At 33.6% G+C, this 25212-nt stretch overlaps 2 protein-coding genes across 3 annotated transcripts; both read left to right on the top strand.

The window, feature by feature from the left end:
- Positions 1-234: 234 nt before the first annotated feature.
- Positions 235-7089, top strand: LOC133705448 (putative clathrin assembly protein At2g01600). Of its 2 annotated transcripts, none has more exons than XM_062130658.1 (15): positions 235-555; positions 675-744; positions 833-930; positions 1765-1903; positions 2024-2151; positions 3539-3634; positions 3727-3777; positions 4208-4273; positions 4355-4420; positions 4604-4684; positions 4781-4861; positions 5210-5377; positions 5495-5576; positions 5690-5811; positions 6447-7089. In XM_062130658.1, exons 1-15 carry the CDS (start codon positions 466-468, stop codon positions 6798-6800), a joined length of 1692 nt encoding a protein of 563 aa, XP_061986642.1. In that variant the 5' UTR covers positions 235-465; the 3' UTR covers positions 6801-7089. The 2 variants fall into 2 exon arrangements, with proteins under 2 accessions (XP_061986642.1, XP_061986643.1); XM_062130659.1 differs by having other exon boundaries at positions 236-555; positions 3542-3634.
- Positions 7090-14107: 7018 nt separating this feature from the next.
- On the top strand, positions 14108-18237 carry LOC133705539 (myosin-binding protein 2-like). Its single transcript, XM_062130801.1, has 4 exons — positions 14108-15700; positions 15785-15970; positions 16068-17468; positions 17575-18237. Exons 1-3 carry the CDS (start codon positions 14341-14343, stop codon positions 17426-17428), a joined length of 2907 nt encoding a protein of 968 aa, XP_061986785.1. The 5' UTR covers positions 14108-14340; the 3' UTR covers positions 17429-17468; positions 17575-18237.
- The last annotated feature ends 6975 nt before the right edge of the window (positions 18238-25212 follow it).

Below are 25212 nucleotides of genomic sequence, written 5' to 3'. Positions count from 1 at the left end.
AGGTGGGGAAAATGTTTTTGAAGATTCAAAGCAAAAATACTGAACAATGATGACTGTGCAGTGTGCCACCGAAATGAGAGGGGCCGCCAAAAGCCAACCAGCCACAGCTTGGAAAACTTTTAGCGAAGAAAGAAAAGAATATTTATTATTTATTCTTAGTTTAGTTACACCCGAAACATTTTATTATTAATTAATATTAATTATTTTCTTAAAACTAAAAACACAACGCATCGCTTCATTCTGCGGTCTTTCTTTTCTCTCTCTCTCCAATATATGGTTGATCAATTCCAGAATCCCAACAAAAAAAACTGAGTCTCTTCCCTTACCTTCTAGAGAGACAAAAAAAAAAAAAAACAGAGAGAAATAAGGCATAAACAGCACGTACAGATATCAATTGCCAGATTAGTATAGAGAGAAGGCGATCTGATCCATCTCTATTTAAATTTAAGTAAAATAAAAAAAAATATGGGCACACTCCAGACATGGCGAAAAGCCTATGGCGCTCTCAAAGATTCCACCAAAGTCGGTCTTGCTCATGTCAACAGCGATTATGCGGTCCGTCCGTCTCCCTCTCAATCCTTTTTTATTTTATTTTGAAATAAAACCAGATCAAATATCTGTCTCTCTTGTTCTCTATTTTTAGATTTTTTTTTCCTGTATTTTCTTAAATTTAGGAATTGGACGTGGCCATAGTCAAAGCAACTAACCACGTTGAGTGTCCTCCAAAAGAGCGCCATCTTAGAAGTCAGTACCACTCTTCCTTTCGTTCTTTATTTATTTATCTCTTCAATTTTAATTTCAGTGGGCTCATGAGACTTGATTTTTCCTACAGAAATCTTGGCTGCTACGTCAGCGATTCGGCCTCGAGCTGATGTTGCTTATTGCATTCATGCTCTTTCCCGCCGATTGGCCAAAACCCATAATTGGACGGTATAGATTTTGTTTATTTTTTGAAATTCTAATTGTTTTATGATGTTTTGGACTCCAAATGAATCGGGGTTTGATCAATATGTGTATTTGTCCATCCAATGCAAACGATGTTTTTGGTTATTTTTTCTTAATCTTTGAAAGTTATCAGTTGAATTCTTTGGATGAACAAAAATAAGATAGAAAGTCTCCTCTACATTTTGTTTTTTCTTTGTTATCAATTGGGCTTGCACAAGAAGCTGTTGGAAAGTAACTCAGGTCTGCTCATTTGATCCTTTATGCGACCCCTCAATAATTGAAGGTTTTCAGTTGTGTCGGCTGTTGAGAGGAGTGTGCATTGTCACTGTCATGGAATAAATTTAGTCTTGAAGCTTCAAACTAACCAGGCTATGTCTTAAGTTTATCCATTGCGCATGCAGTGTGTTATTGTTTGACTTTGCTGCACTGTACCAATTTGCTTTTGCAGTAACCACATGTTGAGGGAACTTGGTTTCACAGCTTAATGCCCAAATCTAAGATGCTAACCCACATGGTGATTGTGGAAAAAAAGATAACGAGCAGAACCAGTGAGACAGTCATTGTGACACTTGATGAGAATTATAGTTATTCATATTGACAGAGGGTGTTTGGAAGAAAAAGGCTCTAGATGTTGGAAAAAAAAAGATACTGGAATTGCTGTTGAATCAAATATACATCTGCAATTTGTGCAACCTGTACATTATGTGAAAAATTTTAGTATTTTCTGTGAAGTGATCGAAATCTGTTGTTTTATTTTTGTCATTACCATTTTTTTGTGAAGATGCTCATGTTATGCTATCACTCCTGCATTTTTACCAGGTAGCTTTGAAAATACTGATTGTGATCCATAGATTATTAAGAGAGGGTGATCCTACTTTCAGAGAAGAACTTCTGAATTTCTCTCAGAGAGGGCGCATCCTCCAACTTTCTAATTTCAAGGATGATTCAAGTCCTATTGGTAATTTGATACTGCTTTTTCCCTGTCTTTCTCAGGTCACAAGTAGTGGCCTCTAACTGCATTTTGTGAACCAAGTACCTTTTGTAGCTCTTTTTTCTCACCATATTTCTCCTTCTTCAGCTTGGGATTGTTCTGCTTGGGTGCGTACATATGCACTTTTTTTGGAGGAACGACTTGAATGCTTTAGAATTCTAAAGTATGATATTGAAGCAGAGCGTCTTCCAAGACCTGCCCAAGGGCAGGATAAGGTATGTTACCAGAATAGCAATTCTGCTCCTATTAATAAAAAAACGAATTATCCGGACATAGAAGACAGCAAGATTTGCTAGTGAGTGAAAATAGCATCATCTATCAATTCATTTCTCTTTCCCTATTCAGCAGCTTTTTTTGTTGTTAATGTTATTTTAAAAAGAGCTGTAATCTCCATAGAATGTGTGCATTATTGCGAAGGTCACACTCTTTCTTCCCTCTCTTAAATTTTGGAACAAAGAATCACTAATAAGCTCTTGTTTTGTGCACTTAAGCTGCAAGGATAGAGCAAATTGTGATTTTCCTCAGTATTTTCTGCAATTGTTGTTTCCAACATGAGCTCTTACTACTCACCTTTCTTCTCTTAGAGCTGCAAAGAAATTCTGTGCTTTTATCAACGAGACAAGTTTATGAGAAAATGCCCCACTAGTATCGAAATGCTCTTTTTGGTTCTTTTGATGAAAATTAATAATATGTATCAAGTTCTTCAGAAGAACTATGAAAGGAAACTCCTTATGAAATGTCAATCACCACTACATGGATTGATCGTATGGTTGGACAGTTGCACAACTTTTTTTGTTGAGAGTGCAAATGTTTTCTTTCTCCATGAACTTTCCTTTTGACTTTTATTGTGACATAACATGTGGTGATTTTAGTTGAAATTTGGACCAAGTTCTGTCTAGAGATTAACTGGTGCTACTTTCCCCTCATAATGCAGCACTCAACATAGCATAGCATAATACAACACCAAACAGGCCCTAATCCTGCAAATTGGCAATACTTATTAAATACATAATTATGAGAAATTAAGAGTCATTATGCCAGCAATTCCAGTGTACGATGTTCTAAAAAGAAAGTTTAGAAGATTTGAACATATGAGGTCAGTGGAGGTTTAGGACATGGTTGTCAACCTGTTGGATCTTCTGAATTTCATAAACTTGGAAGCCCCAGATTTGTGGCTTGTTTGGTTGCAAAGAAACTCCTGCACATCTTTTGTTTTGGAGTCATTTGATGAAACATGAGGATGTGATTCAGTTAAGTGGTATTGCATTATGAGCAAGATCATCAAGCCTTCACAAACGGTTGATTGAACTTGTTGTGTCATGGCCTGGTTTCTTATTGAATGGCTTTCCAATTTCAAAATTGATTGTGGTTATTTTACAGAAGCTAGGGAGTTCATTAATGGAAGATTGTTTTTCTTTTTCATTTTCATTTTGTTATCTTTGGTGTATTTTTAACTCATTTTAGCAATCTCAAATTTTATCCACATGAAAATGCTTTGGAGAAAATTGTTAAAGCTGATGTGGAATTAGTTATTGACTTGTTGAAATATTTAGGTGAGACCAACTTTCATTGATATATATATTGGTTTTTGCCCATTTAAAGCAGGGCTACAGCCGAACTAGGGACTTAGACAGTGAAGATCTGCTTGAACAGTTGCCTGCTTTACAGCAATTGTTGTATCGTCTCGTTGGCTGCCGGGTATGGAATTTCTTTCTATCCATGGGTAAATTGTTACTTGAACACTCTGCAATGGAGGTGGACACAAAAATTGATGGAAATTTCTTTTTCAGCCAGAAGGCGCTGCGGTTGGCAATTATGTTATACAATATGCTCTGGCTTTGGTGAGCCTGCCTCTTTCTGCTGTATTTCTTGTCTTGTACAAGAATTTTGTTTCTGTATTTGCCATGTGGAATTTTTTTTAATATCTAAGTTCCTTGTTTTAGGTGTTTGAGGTTTTCAATTTATTCTAAAATATCATATGGTAATAAGGAAAAGAAAATCTCACAGAAAATTCAGTGTAGTTTGATCTTTTTCCTCCTTGTATGGGTTGCCTCTGTACAGGACTGCTGCTTTACACACTCGTATTACATACTCATATTATAATGCAGCAATGCAACATAAATTTTTTACACTTTATATAGTGATGTCCTTTAACTTGCCAACTGAATGACAAAAGCATAGATTTAAATTTTGGAAGACATAGGTTTCATTTATGCTTCCTCTTCATGTATTCTAATGAAGTTGTTGCTGACATTTTCATGCAATTTTCAGGTATTGAAGGAGAGCTTTAAAATATATTGTGCTATTAATGACGGGATCATCAATCTTGTGGATAAGGTAATCCGTTGCTCTTAGTTTTCATCATTTTGCAAGCATTGTTTTTGTCTGATTTTACTATTAAATCTTTCTTCGTTGCAGTTTTTTGAGATGCCAAGACATGAAGCAATCAAAGCCCTTGATATCTACAAACGAGCCGGTCAGCAGGTCATGTTGTCCATTGATTTTGCAGAATGTCAGTTTGTGGTTAAATATTCTTTATCAACACCTAAAGTGTTCATTGGTATATCTTTTATGTTGTAGCATTCATTATAGAACTGAAGTCTCCACAACTAAAAATGTTTTTGCTAGACATGGTGTTTTGTTGAAAAAAATTGTTTATTCCTGCAGGCTGGTAACCTTTCTGATTTCTATGACATTTGCAAAGGATTAGAACTTGCTAGGAATTTCCAGTTTCCTGTTTTGAGAGAGGTATTTGATGCTATGAGACGGATTTAGAGTTTTCACTGGTTATTTCATTCTTTCAATTGCAGTGATTTATGACTTTATTGTCCTAATCTTTCTCAGCCTCCACAATCCTTTCTTACAACTATGGAAGAGTATATCAGAGAGGCACCACGTGTTGTTTCTGTTCCTAGTGAGGCATTGGTAAGTATCATTACTATGCTAGACAGTCCTATAAATTTTCCAATTTATGATTTGTTGATATGTTACAGGTCCTTTTGTTTTATTGTTACTAGTTTTATATTTTTAAACAGGCATTAGAAGCCAAGGATTTTTCGGAAATAGGAATCATGGATCTTGACTAAACTAATTAAGAAAATAGTTCTTGACTTGGCTAGGTGGCAGAAAAGGATGTATGGTGCTGCATATTCAGTTTATGCTTTCTTGTCTCTTTTTGTGTGATGCATGCATGTCAACTTATTCTTCCTTGACAAGGGATATCATTGTTAGAGGTTAAATACTGTAGGACTAATATCTGGTCATTTCAAACAGCTTCAATTGACATACAGACCAGAAGAAGGTCCTTCTGAAGATGCCAAATCATCCGGCGATGAACTTGAGCCACCTCCTTCAGATGATGTTGCTGTCTCCAATGTTGAGATCGCCCCTCCTGTTCCTACAACCGCTCCTCAGAACAGCATAGACACTGGAGACTTGCTGGTAATCTCTTAGTTGTCAGCCAACTAATGCTGGTTGATGATTTATGAGAAATGACCCACCTCTTTCTTCCAACTTTCTTCTTTCAACACCCTCTTTCTCCTTTTTGGTGATTTTTAGGGATTGGATTATGGAACTCCTAATGCATCTACCATTGAGGAAAGCAATGCTTTGGCTCTGGCTATAGTTCCTTCTGAATCAGGTAACCAGCCTTGTTCCTTTTCTCTTTTCTATCCCTTATTTGAGGTACTTCTATGCTTTCTGGTTGGTTGCTTGTATATGTTTATATGGGATATGCAACTCCTAATTCAACAGATGTTGCACCGACATTTAACTCTGTTGCTGGTCAAGCAAAAGATTTTGATCCTTCTGGATGGGAACTTGCCCTGGTCACTACTCCAAGCAGCAATATTTCTGCCACTAATGAGAGGCAATTGGTAGGCTGCCTTCCTTTCTTATTTTCATTTCCACAAACATATATATCTATTTTTTTTCATGGTCTGTTCTCTTTGTTGATTAGCCATCATGAGAATGAATATTGGTGATACAGCTACATTGATTGACATGCTGCTATTCTTGTTGACAATGTTAATGTTGCAACAAACCATTACAATTTAGCACTGATGAAGAAAAATGGATTGGAACAGATAGGATAGAAAATGAATTGTTTCCTCTGCATGCATTCTTCTTTTAGTTCTTTAAAGTTTTCATCTAGTTATTGAGAAAAGCCATTGCTATGAATTTGGAGGCAGTTTTATTTTAAATGATCAAGGAGCCACTTAGACATGCTGCTTGCATTCCCATTTTTGTGTAGACAAATAGTCGTTTTTGTTCTTGTGAATTGTTTGTATAATGTAATGTTTTTTAGCCGATGGTTTGTTTCAAGTCAGGCCTGTGTATAAAATGATCTCTGATCACAGGGAGCTCAAGCTCTGAGCCTGGCACTTGTAGGACTATGGTTAAAAAACTTTGTTTCAGTTATTAACAATCTCTGCGCATATGATTGAAATTGTATTAAGAATAGCAAGCATATAGCTGTATTCTCTTCAACCATCTTGTCTATGAATGTCAGGCTGGCGGCTTGGACTCGCTCACTCTGAACAGTTTGTACGATGAAGGAGCATATCGAGCTGCCCGGCGGCCTGTTTATGGAGCGCCAGCCCCCAATCCATTTGAGATACAAGATCCATTTGCTTTGTCGAACAGCATTGCTGCCCCTCCTTCAGTCCAAATGGCAGCAATGACTCAACAGCCGCACAATCCTTTTGGTCCATATCAACCTACCTACCCACAACCACAGCATCAACAAAATATGATGATGAGCCATGCAAATCCTTTTGGTGATGCAGGGTTTGGCGCATTTCATGCACATCCTATGGCACATCCTCAGACTAATAATCCCTTCGGAAGCACAGGCCTTCTGTAATCATTTGTTTTTGAGGATTTGAGGAGTGTGATCTAGATGGTGCATCATTATACATAAATTGGAAACGAAGCACAAGAGTGATGGTTTGCGGCTTGGATCGTAAATTGGATTGGGTTGTAAAAGTTGGGTGAATTTGTATTATGCGACAACTAGTTGATACGGATCCAAATAATCTCATAGTTAATTTTTGAAATCCCACCGTTGTATGATTGTAGATTTATTGTAACTCATGATTGTAATTACTTTATGTTGAAATCCCGATAGAGGACTTTTGGCCTGGCTTCTTATACTTGATAGCTGCTCCATTGTGTGTTTGCGCGCACTTCCGTATGTTTGCTTTGCTCTATGATACCTTGGGGATTTTATGCCCCTGAACGTTGTTATGCTGACAACTGAGTTGGGATAACACTTGGAATCATACGTAGAGTTCTAGAAAAATCGTCCCCTCGTGTCAAGTAAGAATCTCTAGCTCTTGGTGATGCCACGGAGAAAAGAAGTGTGTTGGGACGCGCTGGGCTACAGCAACTTCTCTGAAACCACCTAGCGAAGAGAGTAAAGGAGGAGAATATGGGATCTGTGAAAGCGAAGGTTACGAGGGTGTCTCTTAAAGTGGATAATCTGGCAAGGTATTCGATGTTCTTTTTGGGCTAAACGAAAAAAGATTGTTAATATCAATCTCTTTTGCTTGCTTTAGGCATGGTTGGGTGCCTAATGTTCTTTTGGATTTCTCTTTTGATTCACAAAGTCCTTGTTTTTTTAATGGTAGATGTTGACCGCAAAAACATTGAAGTGATACAGCACGAAACACCAAATTCTTGTATACTTGTATATTGGTTTTGGTTTGCCTGCATGTCCCGGCTTGCAACTTCTAAATTAAAGTCCGAAATAGATGATCATGAAGTGAAATTTACCATCAGAATCATATCACCAAGTTCAAGTTTCCATGTTTTATGAGCAAGTCGAGTAACTAGAACCTCTACATCTCTGGAGATTCCCCCTTCCAAAAGGCTTGCTGATTGATATCTTTTGATTTTAGCACGCGGGCAATTAAGAGGATGTGAGAATTTTCAAAGTGCTATTACTAGGATTAAAAGCAGCCGACAAGAGAGAGAGTTACAAAAGATGATTAATTTGAGAGAGTTTTGTCATGTTATGAAACAGTAGCAACTCAGAACTTCAAATTATTAGCCTGCCAGACATAAATAGTGAGGTTGTTTGCCTTTAAGTTCACAGCACAAATGCCTACTCGTCTTCGTCTTTTGAAGCAGGGAGTTGATCATCTTTCGTCCTTTAATATATAGGAAACAGCATGCAATATGCAATGCATATTTCGAATCTCTGTGGCAGGGCTACCTCTCATATAATGATATCCTGACACGTGAGTCTAAGTCACAGTTAAATCCCCCGTGCTCTTGTTTCAGCATCATGTAAAGTTGTAAACAAGGATTAGGCCGTTATTAGCAAATGCCTGTGAAATTATTTGTCAAGTTCAACCAATGCATAAATGATCTTGTAGATCTTGCTACTAAGATACCACTTCTCCTAATGTCCTTCAGCTTTTTTATTTATTTTCAGAGTCTCAAAAAGAATTCAAAATCCTCCTTGTTCTTTGAAGAAATGGCCATCCCAGATGAAAAGTTTTGCACTCTAGTCCTCACGAACACCGAAACCTGGATCTGTCCTTGAATACATCTTTAAACAGGACGAACAATATCTCAGATCACAATGTCTTTCAGCGTTATCTGAAATAAAAAAGGTCTGAAACGAAGAGGCATCACCTTTCATTATTATGTATGTGGGTGCGTGCCTACATGTGTACATGAGAGAGAGAGAGAGAAGGAAGGGTAGTTTTTTCAAAGCCAAAAGCAAAAGGAGAGGAGGTAAGAAGAAACATGTTGCATGGAGCAATAATAAAGCAAGGGAATCCATGCCCCACGTCGCCAGACGCTATCAAATCACATCATGACCACAGCATCCCAGCCCCCATCTATTTCTAATATTAATTTGTTCATTCCTCTCCTCTTTCCTCCTTCCTCGTTGCTTTTCTAACTGGTATCCCGTTATTTATCACAAATTCACAGCTGTTTTTCATGACATTATTTTGCTTTCCTATGTTGTTAATCATTGGATCCTTTTACATCACAAGGACTAGGATACTTCATTTATCTTAGAAAACCGAATAAATACGAATAAAACCAATATATTCTTGGGCTCTTATACATAATCGTACTAATATTCTTATGCTACCTACCTTCTCTCTTTTTTTATCGGGAGGAAGGTAAAAATATTCGAATCTTGCATAATTCTATGTTTCCATGGTTCTTTGCAAAAAGAGCTATTGCAGCATCACAACAAATAACGATCGATGGTTTAGTAGCATACATCTTTTTGCGTTGAAACTTGGTTATATATATATATATATATATATATATATATATATATATATATATAACAAGTAATACCACAAACAAAATAATATATATATATATATATATGTATATATATATATATCTATGTGTGTGTGTGTATTATTTTAATACATTTTTAAATAAAAAAATATTTTAAAAAATAAGTACTACCATAATTCCAAAAAAAATACTTAAACATAAATATAAACAACCAAGACAGTTTAATTGTAACAAAAAAATTACTAGAATGATGCCTTTACTTGCCTTTTTTTTTCTTCTTAATTGAATGTTTTTTTTAGAGAGAAGGATTTGTAGTGGAAACTTTTTTAATTAAGTGCTGCTAGCTGTTAGAATATGTTTGGAAATTGTACATTGATGATCGACATGTTGAAGTGAACAGCTAGCGATTAAAAGTGAAGCCTCTTGCTAGACAACCATGTGAGTTAAATATTACAAATTTGATGCTTGTAGTTCATCCTTGGACCTTTTCTTTATTATTGAAATTTAGTCTGTCAAACTTTAAAATAGTGTTTTCATGGTTTTGAGTTAAGGATCTAAAATATTGAGAAGCACTTGCCTCAAATGGAATCTAAAAGGGTCTAAGCCGTGCGTATGGTACCGCCTCAAGGGTGAGGGATTAGCTATCCAGGGGAAAGAGCTGATGAACCCACGGTGGTCTTAAATCTCACGAGCTCTCCAAATTACCACCTCTGGTGGCTATGACTGCTACAAAAGATCAGGTGCTAAAGTGGCCACCTTGAAATTTATGTGCTTTTAGGCACGCTTGGATTAATCTCCTAGATTTGTACTAAAGTTTATATGCACATGAAACTTCAAGAGCACACTGTTGTTTGGTGCTTGATTTTGAATTAAGGATATCAAAAAACCATCTCAATCCAAAAGCTTAAGTTATTAGGTGAGGTTCCAGGTTTATATTATTCTCTAACACATCCTTTCAAGTGAAAGCTTTTTTGAGCTTGAAACTTACACAGACCCACATTACCTTGTGTTTAATTTTTATCAAATAAATAGGGATGGTGAGATTCGAACTCGTGACCACTTGGTTATCAAGACTCTGATACCATGTCAAAGAATCATCTCAGCCCAAAAGTTTAAGCTATTAGGTGAGGTCCCAGGATATGATTTATATTATTCTCTAACAAAGAAACATGCTGAAGGATCATTCGGTGAATTAACGAAGTTTCGGAAGCCTACAGTCTATTTTGCCTTGCAGTACCGCTTCAGCAGTTCTGCTTTGAAAATCAATTGGAGATCATCCCAGCCACCATAAAACTGCCCCAGAACAATACTTGAATATCTTCTTCTTTTTATATATATATATATGAAAAAGAGAGCCATCTGCAAAAGTAGCCCTCCTTGACCCTCGAGAGCTTGCAGTTTGAAGTATTCCTCTTGAAGAAGCAATTGGGGACCGTGTCATGTAGATTTGACAGTTCAACTGTCATCAATGCTCATCTCAACTGGAATAGAATTTCTTTGAAGCTTTGGCACTAGCCCAAGTTGACAAAAATATGATATCTTTCTTCTTGTCATACATATACTAAACAGCCGTTACAAACCTTAATCCACGTTAACTAGCACGCATTCACATCCTGCACAGCACAAATTACTGAGTTCATATCATGGCCAAAAAGACACGCAGCCATGTAACAGATTTTGCGATGACCCAGATGTGCAATGGCCCTTGTTCTTGAATGCTTAAAATTAAGGTTAAAGGGTTATGATTGGAAATGAAAATAGGGTCGCTTAGTGTATAATTATCGTACAAGATTAAGTCAAATATTTTGTATTTTTTCAGTTGTTGGATGGTATCTTCTAAACCACGCGATAACGTGGGATTATGGCCCCTAACAGGGTCCCTCCATTCAATTCAGGCCATGCCAGCAATATTTCTCCTTTTTTGTTTGTTCAACCTTGTGTTCCTACCCAGCCATCAGCCACCAAATTTGAAGTTTTCTCTAGTGAAGAACTAGGCACTCAATCTTAGACCATGGAAACAGTGTAGGCCAATATTATTTCAATTTCAATACAGTACGCGCTTTTTTATAACTAGCACGAAGCCTTTTCTAGAGAGAAAAAAAATCAAAGATATTGTCTGAATATGATGGTTTGGATATTGAAGGGTGGCTCTTTAATTTGCAAAACGGTATAGAAAGCAGGATTTTCTCAGCTCATCTTCTGAAAATTATAATGTGAATCTTATGCCAATTACATTATTGTCTTTTTTGGTCAAAAATCAAAAGGGAAAGACAGACTTGATCAACCTTTGAAGAGGGGCGAGTCCATCAAGAAAGTTTATTGATCTTTTTTTTTTATTTTTTTAAATTCATATGTTCTACATTCTATCTTCAAAGATTGGTTACAGAATTGCAACAAAAGGGGACACCTTTTGTGCACAAATTCCTTTAAAATAGTTGTGATCTCTGGCATCTATAAATCTAGGTGTTTGAACAAAAGCAACTAAAGGCAGAGAGGAGGGAACACAATTATCTTTAGGGGTTAATTGATTTAACTTGAATTGGGATCTGAAGAGTTAAAAGATCCAGTAGGGCGAATTATTATGAAGCATGGAGGATTATTATTGGTGTAAACAGGACTAAAGCAAAAGTGCATTGGAGGGGTGATGCGAAAAATAATAATAATTAGATTCCTTACTTTAAAATCAAGACAGGAGTTACAATAATTTATCAGAAATGCTAAATATTAAAAAAAAACATAATAATAATAACAAAAAAAACTTTGAAAATACATGTGGATTATTGGGTCAATAGATGTACAAATTTATCTATTTTATTATTATTATTAACGTGGGTATTCGGGTTAGTTTGCGCGCACCTCAACTAGTTTCATGGATTCTAAAGTTAACGATTATATAAATCTCCAGTGGTATTGAAATTTGTGAAACTTAAACTGATGATTTTTAGAGTATAAACTCAGGGTCTGACCAATTAAAATATATCCCTAAAGTTAAATTTATCTCTTTTTAAAACATGATATATTCTTAAGAGTTTTTTCTTGACAATTTTTTTTTTCATGTCTGGCATTACTCTAAAATACAATACAATATACAGTTGTTATTTATATCAAGAATATTCTATTATCTGTCTTTAATGATGTTAGTTGTCCTTTTTAATACTTTTCATGATGTGCATATTATATTGCATTTTTTTGTATTTTTATTGCTATAACAACGACAGTTAAAATAATACTGTATATTTGATACAATGGCTCTTGCTATATATTGAAACCTTTCAAATCTTCATATATCTATATTAATTATATAAAAACATGTATCCTTGCGTATTTCTTTTAAAAAAAAGTTTCAGATCTCGTTCTTATTTTTTAATTCGATTATTAAAATTGGACGATATTAATTTTGATACTGTGTATGATATTGCATTCGGGAAGGCCATGGTTTTAGAGCATAGGGACGATGATCATGAGAATTTGGAAACTAAAAGGAAAATATGAAATGAGGTGGTCTGTGTGTGGCGGTGTGTGGCGGTGCAGCCTCAGACTATCCCAACCCAACCAAAACCAAACCAACATCAGCTTTTTATAGTATTTCTGAATTCACAAGTATTCCTTGATCCGTCAACTCGTAACAGTTTCCAGAAAAACTGACCGAGGAAGGGATCGCAGAATTTCCTTAGAAAAACGACATCGCCGAGTCTTGATGGCTGATTCAACCGTAGGTAAAACAAATTAGAATAAAAACCAAAAATATATCTGGTGTGAAACATAAAATTCAGCATAGTGATGGTCTCTGGCTTGGTTTTCTATAAGAAATTCTAGCGAGGCCCAATGCTGTTTCTGTCTACCTTGCATGGATTTAATAGTTCGATGAAACAGGCAAGCTCTCGGTAAACTTAGAGAATCTGCGCTTCAAACCGAAGTTTATTGCAAGAATCTGGGTGGCTTTCCACAAGAGAAACAAAATTAAAGAACAGAAGGAAACAAAATTTCATATAAAAACAGAGAAACCTCATGAGATCAGAGAAACAGAGTTGCGTAGCCCCTGATTGGGCCCCCTGCTTGGGCCCCCTGCTCTACCTTGAGAGTGGCCCACCAACTCATTGGTACGGTTGGTGGGCCATCCCATTTTAATGCCCAAAGAGAAAACAGGCGTGGGACATCGAGATGGCCTCTGGAGATAAAAATAAAAACGATGTCTAGCCTTTGGATTCCGATGGAGAAAAAAATGCTGATGTTCCGAATTCATGGTGATGAGGATTTTCTAAAACATGATTTATTACAAAAGGATAAAGATGTAAATGCATATTCACATGAACTGAAATTTAGAGCATCGTCATCAATAAAACTAATTATACATACTTATATAATAAGCTCATCATAACCCTTATATTTTAAATAATATGGGTCAGAGATTGTTGTAAAAAAATATATATGCTTTTTTATATAAAATTATAATAAAAATACTAAAAATTGCCTTGGGATTTTAGTAAAACCCAAGAGTTAAGATTTCTTTATCAAAATATCTGAAATATTTGTTACTTGTGGAATATTAATAATAGGTAACTTAATTCCGTCGGAAGAATCAAGTACTTTAATCATGCTCTAAAAATTCTTTAATTCACTTTGACTCAAATCACATTATTTTATATAGAAAAAAAAAACTTTAATTTTCTATTCTAACATTCGAGTTTTAGAAGCTTGTTAGGATTGCGTGTAACCTGTGTTTTATGATAATTTATTTTTTTTAATTATATTTTTATGTTGATATTAAAAATATTTAAAAATATATATATAATTTTAATATATTTTTATAAAAAATACTTATAAAAAAAAAATCAACCATCACAACCATCCACGTTCTTTAGCTCATTCCTATTCAAACCGGCTTTTCAACTTGTAAAAATATACCTCTCCATCTTCAATTCCTCTGTCCTCCCTCTCTCTCCCGCTGAAAACATTTTCACGTCTTCTTGTCTTCCTTCTTGTCTTAACTTTCTCTCTTTTGATATTCCTCAATGTCCCCCTTTTCTCTGTCTTGAAGCCATTTAACTTCACCTTTGATAAATTATCTTTTGATATCTTACCCAACTCCATCTCTTTCCTTGTACATAGAAAGAAAAACAGAGCAACCATCCATGGCAGGTAACAAGTTTGCAACCATGCTGAACAGAAACACCAACAAGATCACTCTTATCCTAGTCTATGCAATCCTTGAATGGATTCTGATCATTCTACTCCTCTTAAATTCTCTGTTTTCTTATTTAATCATCAAATTTGCTGATTACTTTGGCCTTAAGAGACCCTGTCTCTGGTGTTCTAGGCTTGATCACTTCTTTGAGCCTACAAATTTCCAGAATTCTTATAGATCTCTTGTGTGTGATGATCATGCTAAAGAGATTTCCAAACTGGGGTATTGTTCGAATCATAGAAAACTAGCTGAATCGCAAGATATGTGTGAGGACTGCTCATCCTCATCACATAGCGAATCCTTGAACAAGTTTGCTTTCTTTCCTTGGATGAAGCAACTTCGTGACCTTCAAGATTTAGGGGGTGGTAAGCTAAGTGAAAATGGTGAGGAGGATTTGAAGTGTTCTTGTTGTGGTGTTTGCTTGGACACAAAACTATTTTGTGATGATTACTGTCTAATTAACCCTACCTGGGGTGACTCGGTTTTTACCCAGAAAGGAAATTTGGTTTTGGATCATCAAGTTGATGATAAAGTTGGTGTGGAGGATCATCCTGATAGAGAAAGCTCGGATTTTGTGAGTGATTTCTGTGGAGTTGAACAGGGGATTGTTGAAAACAGGGGACTTGAGATTGGAAACAGAGAAGAGGAAATGGGGCAGAATTGTTCAGGCCCTGTTTCTAATTTTGATCGCAAGGAAGTGGCTGCTGATGATTGTGAAAAGGAAGATGTGTTTATTGAAGAACAGGAAGAACCAGTCAAGAAGGATGATTTGAATGGGCAAATGGATAATCCGGCTTGTGTTCAACCTGTGATGGTTCAAGCCAGTAGCAGTAAAGACAAGGCTTCTGAAATTCAACCTTGGCATCTAGAGTTTTACATTGATCAAGATGATTGCCACTTGATTCCAGTTGAACTGATCGATTCCGATGCGACAGAGAAGCAAATTCGAAAGAGGCACGAAAAGGGAGTGGAGGAGAATAGTGGTAGTGAAGATTTTGTTTTGGAGTTTGATAAGCAAGTTGGAGCACAATATGAATTGGTTGTGGAGGATAGGAGCAATTTAGAAGAGGAAATGCCATTGATTTCAGTCGATGATAATGCGGAGGAACCTAAGATTGCAGTGGTTGGGTTCATGGAAATACTCGAGAAAGAGAGTTCCTCGGGAGTGCATGCGGATTTGGATTTGGTGGAGGAATTTGAGCTAGTTGCCACTGCTCAACCAACTCAAACCCCTTCTAGTGATGGCAATGATGCTCAAGAAAGTTCACTGGCCGTTGGAGAGTTTATGGATTCAGATTACAATCAAGGTACGCATTCAACCTTGTTTGATCTAATTTGTACTCAATGTTCCATCTTGAATTCCCATTTGATAAATTTGTTAAAATTTGCAGTGTCTGAAGAAGCACTGCAAATGCTTAGTGACGAAATAGAAGCGGATGTCTCGATAGGAACTGAAATTCCTGATCAGGAACAAATTGATGATATTCATTATGGTGAAGAAGTTTCTCCTTCATATTCATCCAAACAAGAAGACCCTTCAACTAGTGATGTCAATAAACATGCATGTGAAGATCATGGTAACCTTTCCTTTGTTATACTGCTGTATTAGAATTTATTGTTACTGTATGTGTATATGATTTGATTTGAAAAAAACTGAATTGTTGGTTGCATTAGGTTCTAAGCAAGCTGAGGAAGATGCGATAGAATTTAGGACCATAACTGTGGAGACTGGCGAGCCATCATTGCATACAGAGGGCAATGAGCTTGAGGAAGATAAAATTCCTGATACACCAACTTCTATAGATAGTCTTCATCACCTACACAAGAAACTGCTACTACTTGAAAGAAAAGAATCGGCTACAGAAGAGTCTTTGGACGGAAGTATCATTAGTGACGTAGAAGCAGGTGAAGGAGTTTTGACTACGGAGAAGTTGAAATCAGCTTTGAGAGCTGAAAGGAAGGCTTTAAGTGCTTTATATGCAGAACTAGAAGAAGAAAGAAGTGCCTCTGCTGTGGCAGCTAACCAGACAATGGCAATGATAAATAGACTTCAAGAAGAGAAGGCTGCGATGCAGATGGAAGCTTTGCAGTATCAGAGAATGATGGAAGAGCAATCAGAGTATGACCAAGAAGCTTTGCAGCTTCTGAACGAACTTATGGTAAAGAGAGAAAAAGAGAAAGCGGAGCTGGAAAAGGAGCTGGAAGTATATCGAAAGAAGGTACAGGATTATGAGATGAAAGAGAAATTGATGGTGTTGAAAAGGAGAGATGGTAGCACGAGAAGTGGAACTGCCTCGCCTTCTTGTAGCAATGCCGAGGATAGCGATGGACTATCTGCTGACTTGAATCATGAAGGGAGAGAAGTAGCTGAAAGCTTCGATAACCATCAAGAAAGTAGTAATCAGAACACCCCGGTAGACGCAGTTATATATTTGGAGGAGTCGTTGGCTAATTTTGAGGAGGAGAGGCTATCAATTCTAGAGCAACTCAAGGTCTTGGAAGAGAAGCTTTTTATGCTGAGCGATGATGAAGAGCAACATTTTGAGGACATAAAACCGATTGAGCATCTATATCAAGAGAATGGCAATGACTACAATGAGATTTATGATCATAGCAGTGAATCAAATGGAGTTGCAAATGGTCACTACAAGGAAATGAATGGAAAGCATCAACAAGGAAGAAGAAACATTGATGCAAAGGCAAAGAGACTTCTCCCGCTTTTCGATGCCATTGATACAGAAAGTGAAGATGGGATACTAAATGGGCACTCAAAAGGGTTTGATTCTGTTGCTTTCCAAATGTCAGTTAACAAATCTGACATGGATAGGAAGAAGCTTGCAGTTGAGGAGGAGGTGGACCATGTCTATGAGAGGCTACTAGCACTTGAGGCTGATAGAGAATTTCTCAAGCATTGCATCACCTCCTTGAGGAAAGGAGATAAGGGGATAGAACTGCTGCAAGATATTCTACAACATCTTCGAGATCTAAGAAACGTGGAGCAACGTGCAAGGAACTTGGAATATGGTGCTCTATAGTCACGCTGTCCTCAACCATGCATATCAAAGAAGATAATTGGTAACTTCAGTTAAATTCTTCTGTTGCGTCCTCTTAAATATTATAGTGTTAACTTAAAGTAGCTAAAAAGATTTATCGATTTACTTTCTTTTTCGCGGAAATGCAGATTTATTTAGCAGCTGCAATTTGAAGATGGATGATCACTGACATTGTTGTCCAAGGAACACGAGACCAAATGCATTGCCACCTTTACAGGAAATATTCATACGGGAAGTCCCTCGATGGAGGGGGGAGGCTCCTGCTATGGTCCTTTAGGCGAGCCTTGATGGACTGTATAATTGAAAGTCTGCCCTCTTCTTTCTTTATTTTTCCTCGTTCTTTCTTTCTTTTAATCTTATCAACAGTTTTCGGTGTCCAAGTAAGCCCAATTTTTTGGTGGGTTCAGCTTATCATCCCCTCTTGAGGGGGAGGGGGAGGATGGTGAGTGCATGTGTGTGTAGGCTAGTGAAGCGAAGCCAAGCTGTCGTTTGTATGTTGTGAGAAAGGGCCTGGCCAGCTAGCGAAACTGGAGTGATCAAGCAGAGATTCCAGTGCGCCAGGTGCGTAGGCGTTAGTTTATCAAGACAGATAGGACTAGAACACTCTTTTTGTCATTTTTTAAATGTCTCCGAGAAGGAAAGAGAAAGGGTAAGTAACCCCAGCCTCTTGTCTTTCTCATCATTTCATCATATGGGGTTTGTTTATTATTTGTAAGGGCAAAGTTGAGTTATTTGTATACTAAATGTATCCATTTGTAAAGTATATAAAGTGAGTGAGTGTGAGTTTATTCTGTTCTGGAGTTCCTGTATATTCTCTGTCATGAGGACTGACAGAGATGTGATGGTGTGGAAATACAACAGATGGTTAGAAAAGGAAGCAAAGATTGCTTCGCGTTCGATGATGCTTCAAGTATTTGACAACTCCTGGTAGGTACAAACCAACAAAACGCAAGCAAACAAGATTGTTATTACTTTCTTAAAATTTTGCAACAGGCTTTTGAGTTTCTATTCTTGACGTGATGGGAGCTCTAAGATGGAGATAGAGACCGTGTTTTTTTAAAAAATATATATTAAAATAATATATTTTTATTTTTTAAAATTTATTTTTAACATATTACATTAAAATAATATAAAAAAAAAACTAAAGAAAAAAATTCAAAAACCAACAAAACAATGGTTGATTTGCTATGCCAAACATACCCTAAACTTGCAAATCACGTCACCATAAATAAAGAGAATGTATTATAGTAGTTTCTGTTTTTTATTTAATTATAAAAAAAAATATTTAGTTAATCAAATAACTTTTGTATTTTTTCACACTAAATTTCATGGATATATTTACATTTCAAACTTTGATCTTACATAAATTAAAATAAATATTTTTGTATTCATGAATATTCATTTATCATGAAAAAAATTATCTCACTTCAATTTTAATTAAATTTATTTTTTAAAAACTATAACCTTAAAAGCTATAAAAATATATATCATATTAATTGACGTGTTTGTTTACATCGCATTGTGCTTTTAAAAAAAATAATTTTTTTATTTTAAATAATTTTTATATTATTATTTACAATAACAAAAATTAATTTTAAAAATAAAAAAATTAATTTTACATATTTTTAAATAAAAAAAAATTAATATAATCTCAACCGCCGCACGGCAGTTCAATGACTATATATAAACAAAAAAGAATTCACAAAAAAGAATTCGGTGACCGTAGAAAGCCCTAGATACCGGTGCATGGAAGCCATCATTATTGTCGGATTTAGGGGAAAGCTTAAATGATTACTTGGATCACTCGCCAGGGACATAATTTATTCAAATGCTCAGCAAGCAAGAGCAGCTTGGAGTTATTATATATGAAGGGAAGAAAACGAGAAAATTCAAAAGCATCTTTCACACTTAATTTTGACATGAAAACATTATGGAGAACAAGAATTTCTCCTACTTGACACTGATTTAGCCTCTGTTACTGTTGTGAATTGGCCTCTCAGCAGATCTGATAACGATCCAAATCTAATTGAAAACTACATTTTTATGCCTTTTTTTAATATATATAATTAGGTGAAATTTAGCATTTAATATGCATTGACATGAAAGTATAATACATAAAAAAAAAAAATCATTCCTGTTTAGGAATATCTTTGCCTGGTGTAAATATTTTTAAAAATAAAATATTTAGTTAATCAAATATAGCTGTTAAAACCATGTATCAAATTATAAAAATTATTTATATTGTCAGTGATGATTTATTTATTTCTTTTTTATTTTAAAATTTTTATTTTTAATGCACTTTAAAAAAATTAAAAAAATTAATTTAATATTTTTTAGAACCAAAATATTCATATATTTAAAATCTACTACGTAATTCCAAACACAAAACGGTGCCTTGATCGTTTTTATCACTATGGTTGAATAACTTTCGGCGGTGTTTTACAACAAAACGTCAAGGCTAGGTGGGCTTTTAAAAGTGTATTTAGGAATTTACGTGTGAATTTACGTGTAGTTGTGGTTTAAAATATTTTTTATTTAAAAATATATTAAAATAATTTTTATTTTATTTTTTAAAAATTATTTTTAACATCAATATATCAAAACAATTTAAATATATATATATATATATAATTTTAAATAAAAATAAATAAATTTTAATAAAACATATATGAACCGTGTTCTGCCAATGTCTCCATGTTCATGTACCAAGCTCAATTTGATTTGAGAAACTGAGGCCATGGTCCTAGGATTAAAAGAGTGAATTCTGGTAGTGGAAGGGTTTTTTTTGTGTTTGATTACTGTGATATGATAAAAAAAATATATAGTTATGTATAAAAAAAATTTAAACGTTATTAGTTTGAGAAATAAAAATTAAAACATAAAATAAATATTTTTTAAAACAGTTTCAGAATAAATTTATATATTTTTAAAATAAAAATAACAGAGAATATATTTTACTTGGCTAACTATCTTAGTCTTATGTTTTGAAATGGTATCCGAGTACTATTTAAAAAACTTTCTATTTGAGATGAAAGATTATATATCTAGTCAACCTCCCATTGACAAAAAAAATTGTGGCTAAATCACCCCATCCATATCTATATAAAAACTATTTATTATAAAAGTGTTTTGAACTTTTATTTCAATTTAACCATTTACTAACCTTTTTTTTAGTTTTTTAAAAATTTATAGTTTAATATTATGTTATTTTGGTAATTATAATTCATAATTTTTTTAGGTCATTTATTAGCATCATGGATTTAATTGGGTTGCTTTTTCTATTTTTTAAAAATTTTATTATTTAATACTGAATTGATTGAAAATCAGGCTTTATATTTTTTTAAGAGGTTTTCCCGATTTGATAACTCATATCGCAAGTTTGGCGGGTTAATAGTGTTTATTTTTTAGTTTTTTTAACTGAATATTTCTTAATTTGACTTCATATTTTTTTATTTGCTTTTCAATAGGTTGTTTCGGTATCATAACATGAATCACGAGTTTGACAGGTTGACTTGCATTGACTCAGTTTATTTTTTTTATCATTTTTTATTGATTTTTTTTTCAATCTCGTCATCTAACAACTCAATCTTTTTTTTATTTAGTTTTTTCTTTAATTTTTATCATTTAATATTCGATTGTTTGGAAGTTGAGTTTCATCATTATTTTTTTCAATTTGTTTTTTATGGAGCTATCTTAGTCTCATGGATTTAATTTTTTTTCTCAATTTCAATCTTCAATGTTTGATTTATTATAAATAGAGTTTTGTATTTTTTTTTACTTTCTTTTCTATAAAGTTATCTTAAACTCATGATTAGAGGTCACATATTTAATAGGTTAATCTAAACAAATTTTAGTTGTTGTTTTTTTGTTTTTTTTCAATTTTATTGCTTAGTATTAAATTAATAAAAAATCAAGTTCTATAATTTTTATGATTTTTTTTATATGGCATTACCTTGATATCATAACTTTTGTTTGTAAATGTTTTTTTTTTCTATTTATTAGAATACAACACACAAATTACTCATATGGTGTACTAATATTAGAGGCGCTTGCGTGCAAGGTCGGGTATAGGCTTTCAATTATGGCCAATCATTTAACTCATGCTTCGTTATGGATTATAATTATTTAAAAAAAATATTAGGTATACAGGCTACTTTTTTAAAAAATAGAGTAAAAAATAAAACTTCCATGCAATTATCTAACTAAATAAATTAATAATTATTTATATAAATAAATAAAATTATTAACAATAACTAAAAAACAAAATATAAAAATAAAACATTCACCTGATTATATTTATTAAATTTATTTATTTAAATAAATAAAAATAAATTCACCCTAAAAGATTTATAACTTAAATGATAAATTGAACGAATAAACCCATGTCATGAGAAAAATATTCGGTTTGACTTTTAGGGAAACTAACTTATATGCACGTGAAAGTCCTTTTTTATTCGAGCTATAATCGAGTGAAAGTCCTTTTTTATTTGAATCTGACGGCATTGTAAACACGTGAGTATTTATCATTGTCTTTTAGGAAAACTAACTTATATACACCGCATGGCGCATGCTAATAAGCAATAACCTTGTTTGAAAACGACCGAACTCAACCATCTGACATCAATGACAATTAACTATAAAATTAAAAGGAGTGAGTTTTTCTTTCAACTACTATTTATCCTCTCACATGTTATTATAGATGAACTATATTTTTTTTTTTGTTATCTTAATTTCATTCTTAATTTTTTTTTGACAATTTAATCTTAATTGAAAGTTAATTAATTTTGATTTCTCATTGAATAGTGAGATTATAAGATGAGAGACCTAGATAAAAAAAAACATCAAATATGGGTGATGTTCTGTAAATTTTTAAAAAGATGCACTTTTATTTTCAAACTTAAAAAATAACATAGATTATACAAATTTGATATTTCAATATTTTTCAAATTTAATTTTAGTAAAAAGTTTATTCTTGTTATTTTTTAGTTCAGGATTGAGAGAGTAAAAAAAACAATTTTTTTGAGGTCATAGATAGGTTTATCGTGGTTCTTGATATGTTTTATAGGTATTTTGGGTCAATATAAGTTGAAAAACAAGTTTTGACAATTTTTTTGAGGTCATAGATATGTTTATCGTGGTTCTCTATTTTCTCTCATTTTCACCTCCCTATTTTTTTTCTTCCACTGTTTTTTTTTAATTTTATATTTCAATATTTTATTGATTTAAAATTGTTTTGACAATCTATTTTGGTTTGCCGTGTAGTCTTATTTGGTTAAATATATTGATATTTCAATATTAAAAAAAAACACCGCCTTGATTTTTTTTAAAAAATTAATCATGTTTTTTGCTGGCTATTCAAATTAATTTTAAATGTGCCCGGTCAACTATAACGTGGCCTTTTCCTGTTCAATTGTTTTTTAATAGAGCATGCAATATAATATAGTACTAGATATTTGATCCGCGTTTCACCGTGAGTTAGATATTTTATTTTTCAATGAAAAAATTTATACATGAACTTTTTCAACACATTTTTGTATTTAAAAAAATTATAAGTGAAAAAAAAGTATACATACATGAAATCAAATAAATGGAGAAATATATGAGTTAATAAGTGAAAAAAACCATAAATGATAACTAGAAATAAAAACTGGATAAATCAAGAGATAGATATAGATTAAAAAATTTAATTTCATAAAACATGATATTTACTCGGTTGTGTTTGCTAAATTTATTAATTAAAATAATTTTTTATTCAATCAAACGATAATAAAAATAGACACACATATTGAATGAATTTAATAAAATAAAAGGGAAAAATAATATGCAAGACTGCACATATTAAAAATGTTATTTGAAAATAATTTTTATTTTATTTTTAAAAATAAAATTCATCTATACAAAAGAATAAAAAAAATATAGATTAATCAGAAAAACATTCTAAAAAATTAAATGCATAATTAAAAAAAGCCATCATTTCAAATAGACATTCTAAATAATATAAAAAAGAGAAGGGATATTAATATAAATATAAATAAAAATAAGATTATGATAATGATTTAAAAAAATAGAAAAAAAAGAAAATATTTTTTCTTAAACAATAAAAAAATGAACAATGCCGTCTACAACAAAACTTGTGGGGTGAATCCAGATCATGAACTCAACCGGATTTAATATTTTTCCCCTTAAATTTATAGCAAACCTACAAAAAAGTAAACAATGTTCTCTACGTTAAAATATAAGGGGGTGAACAGTGCGACTGTATAATATTCATCTCACACATTTTCCCTTTAAAATTATAGCAAAATCTTAAAAAAAAAACCAATGACTAGTGTCGTCCATAGTAAAACGTAATGGTGTGAATAATATATCTACACAGTATTCACCCCACACACAGGATGAATCCGGACCATGAACTCAACTATGCTTGATATTTTTTTTTCTTAAATTTATAACAAACTTAAAAAAAATGAAAAACATATCTACATTAAAACATGACAAGGTGAACAGTGCGATTGTACAAGTTCACCTCATATATTTTCTCCTTCAATTTATAGAAAAAAAAAAGTTAACCATGCGTCCACAATAAAACGAGGGGATGAATAATGTTGCTTTACAGCATTTACCCCCAAATACTTTTTTTTTTTTTGATTATCGTGGGTGTCCGGGCCAGTTTACGCGCACCTTGACTAATCCCACGAGCCTTAAAGTTAACGATCATGTAAGCCTCCAGTGGCCATCATATGAGCAGCCACAGGGTTTGAACCTGAGACCTAAGAGGAAGCAAACCCCTTAGTCCCAAGCTCTTACCACTAGACCACCACCTATTTTATATTATAAGTGTGTGTGTATATAAGGGAAAAATAGAAAAAACACCGTGAACTTACACAATGTTTTTCCCGCAAAGTTTAGATTATAGGTAATAATAAGTAATATATTTATAATATATAATAATAATAACAATAATAATAATAATAATAAGAAAAAATGAGGAAAACACTTGTATAATATTTTTTTCCACGCGGTTTAGAATATAAGTATTCAATCATAATTGAAAGACAAGTTGAATAGTATAACTTGTGCTCTGTCTATTCCTTCTCCCAAGTCCTCCGACTTCTATCTCCCCATGCTTCCGTACTTCCATGTTTTGAATAATTCCAAACACCTTTCAATTTCTCACAAGCTTGGATTCATGAACTATTTGCTATCTGACCGGTCCTCCTCCGTCCACTCTCCCTGTCTCTATCTCATTAATTGAATATTGTCTCTCTTTGTATACATAACCTGTTTCCTGTATTTATAATCACGTACACTGACTTGATTTAAGAAACAAGGGTGGTGGGGTTAATTTTTTTACTTTTAGATTATTAATTTTAATTTTTTTAATATCATGTGAATAAAATTTTAAATTTTAAAACAAAGTTCTATCAATAATTTTATATTATCTATGATATGATGCATGGCCCGAAGGAGGTAGTAGTTAACTCTTCATTTCATGCGATACCCTTTTAACCAATCCAATTGATATGGTTTCTCAATGCCGATCACCTGGTGCGACTGTAATTCAATTCCGGCTTCTATGCTTTCAAAACAAAAGGACAAGCATGCCCCCCCTGCATCGGTCGGTTAATTTGAAGGTGTTTGAAAATATAATAATAATAATTTTTTAAAGTATTTACATTACAATAATATTTTTTTAATATATTAAAACAATTTAAGAAACGTGTGTTTACGTGCATTGTAAACTTTCATTTGGATAAAAAGCATGC

The sequence above is a fragment of the Populus nigra genome, chromosome 10 (genome assembly GCF_951802175.1).
Source record: "Populus nigra chromosome 10, ddPopNigr1.1, whole genome shotgun sequence".
NCBI lineage: Eukaryota > Viridiplantae > Streptophyta > Magnoliopsida > Malpighiales > Salicaceae > Populus > Populus nigra.
Note: the sequence above shows the minus strand (reverse complement) of the source record. Positions and strands in the feature narration are given on the sequence as shown.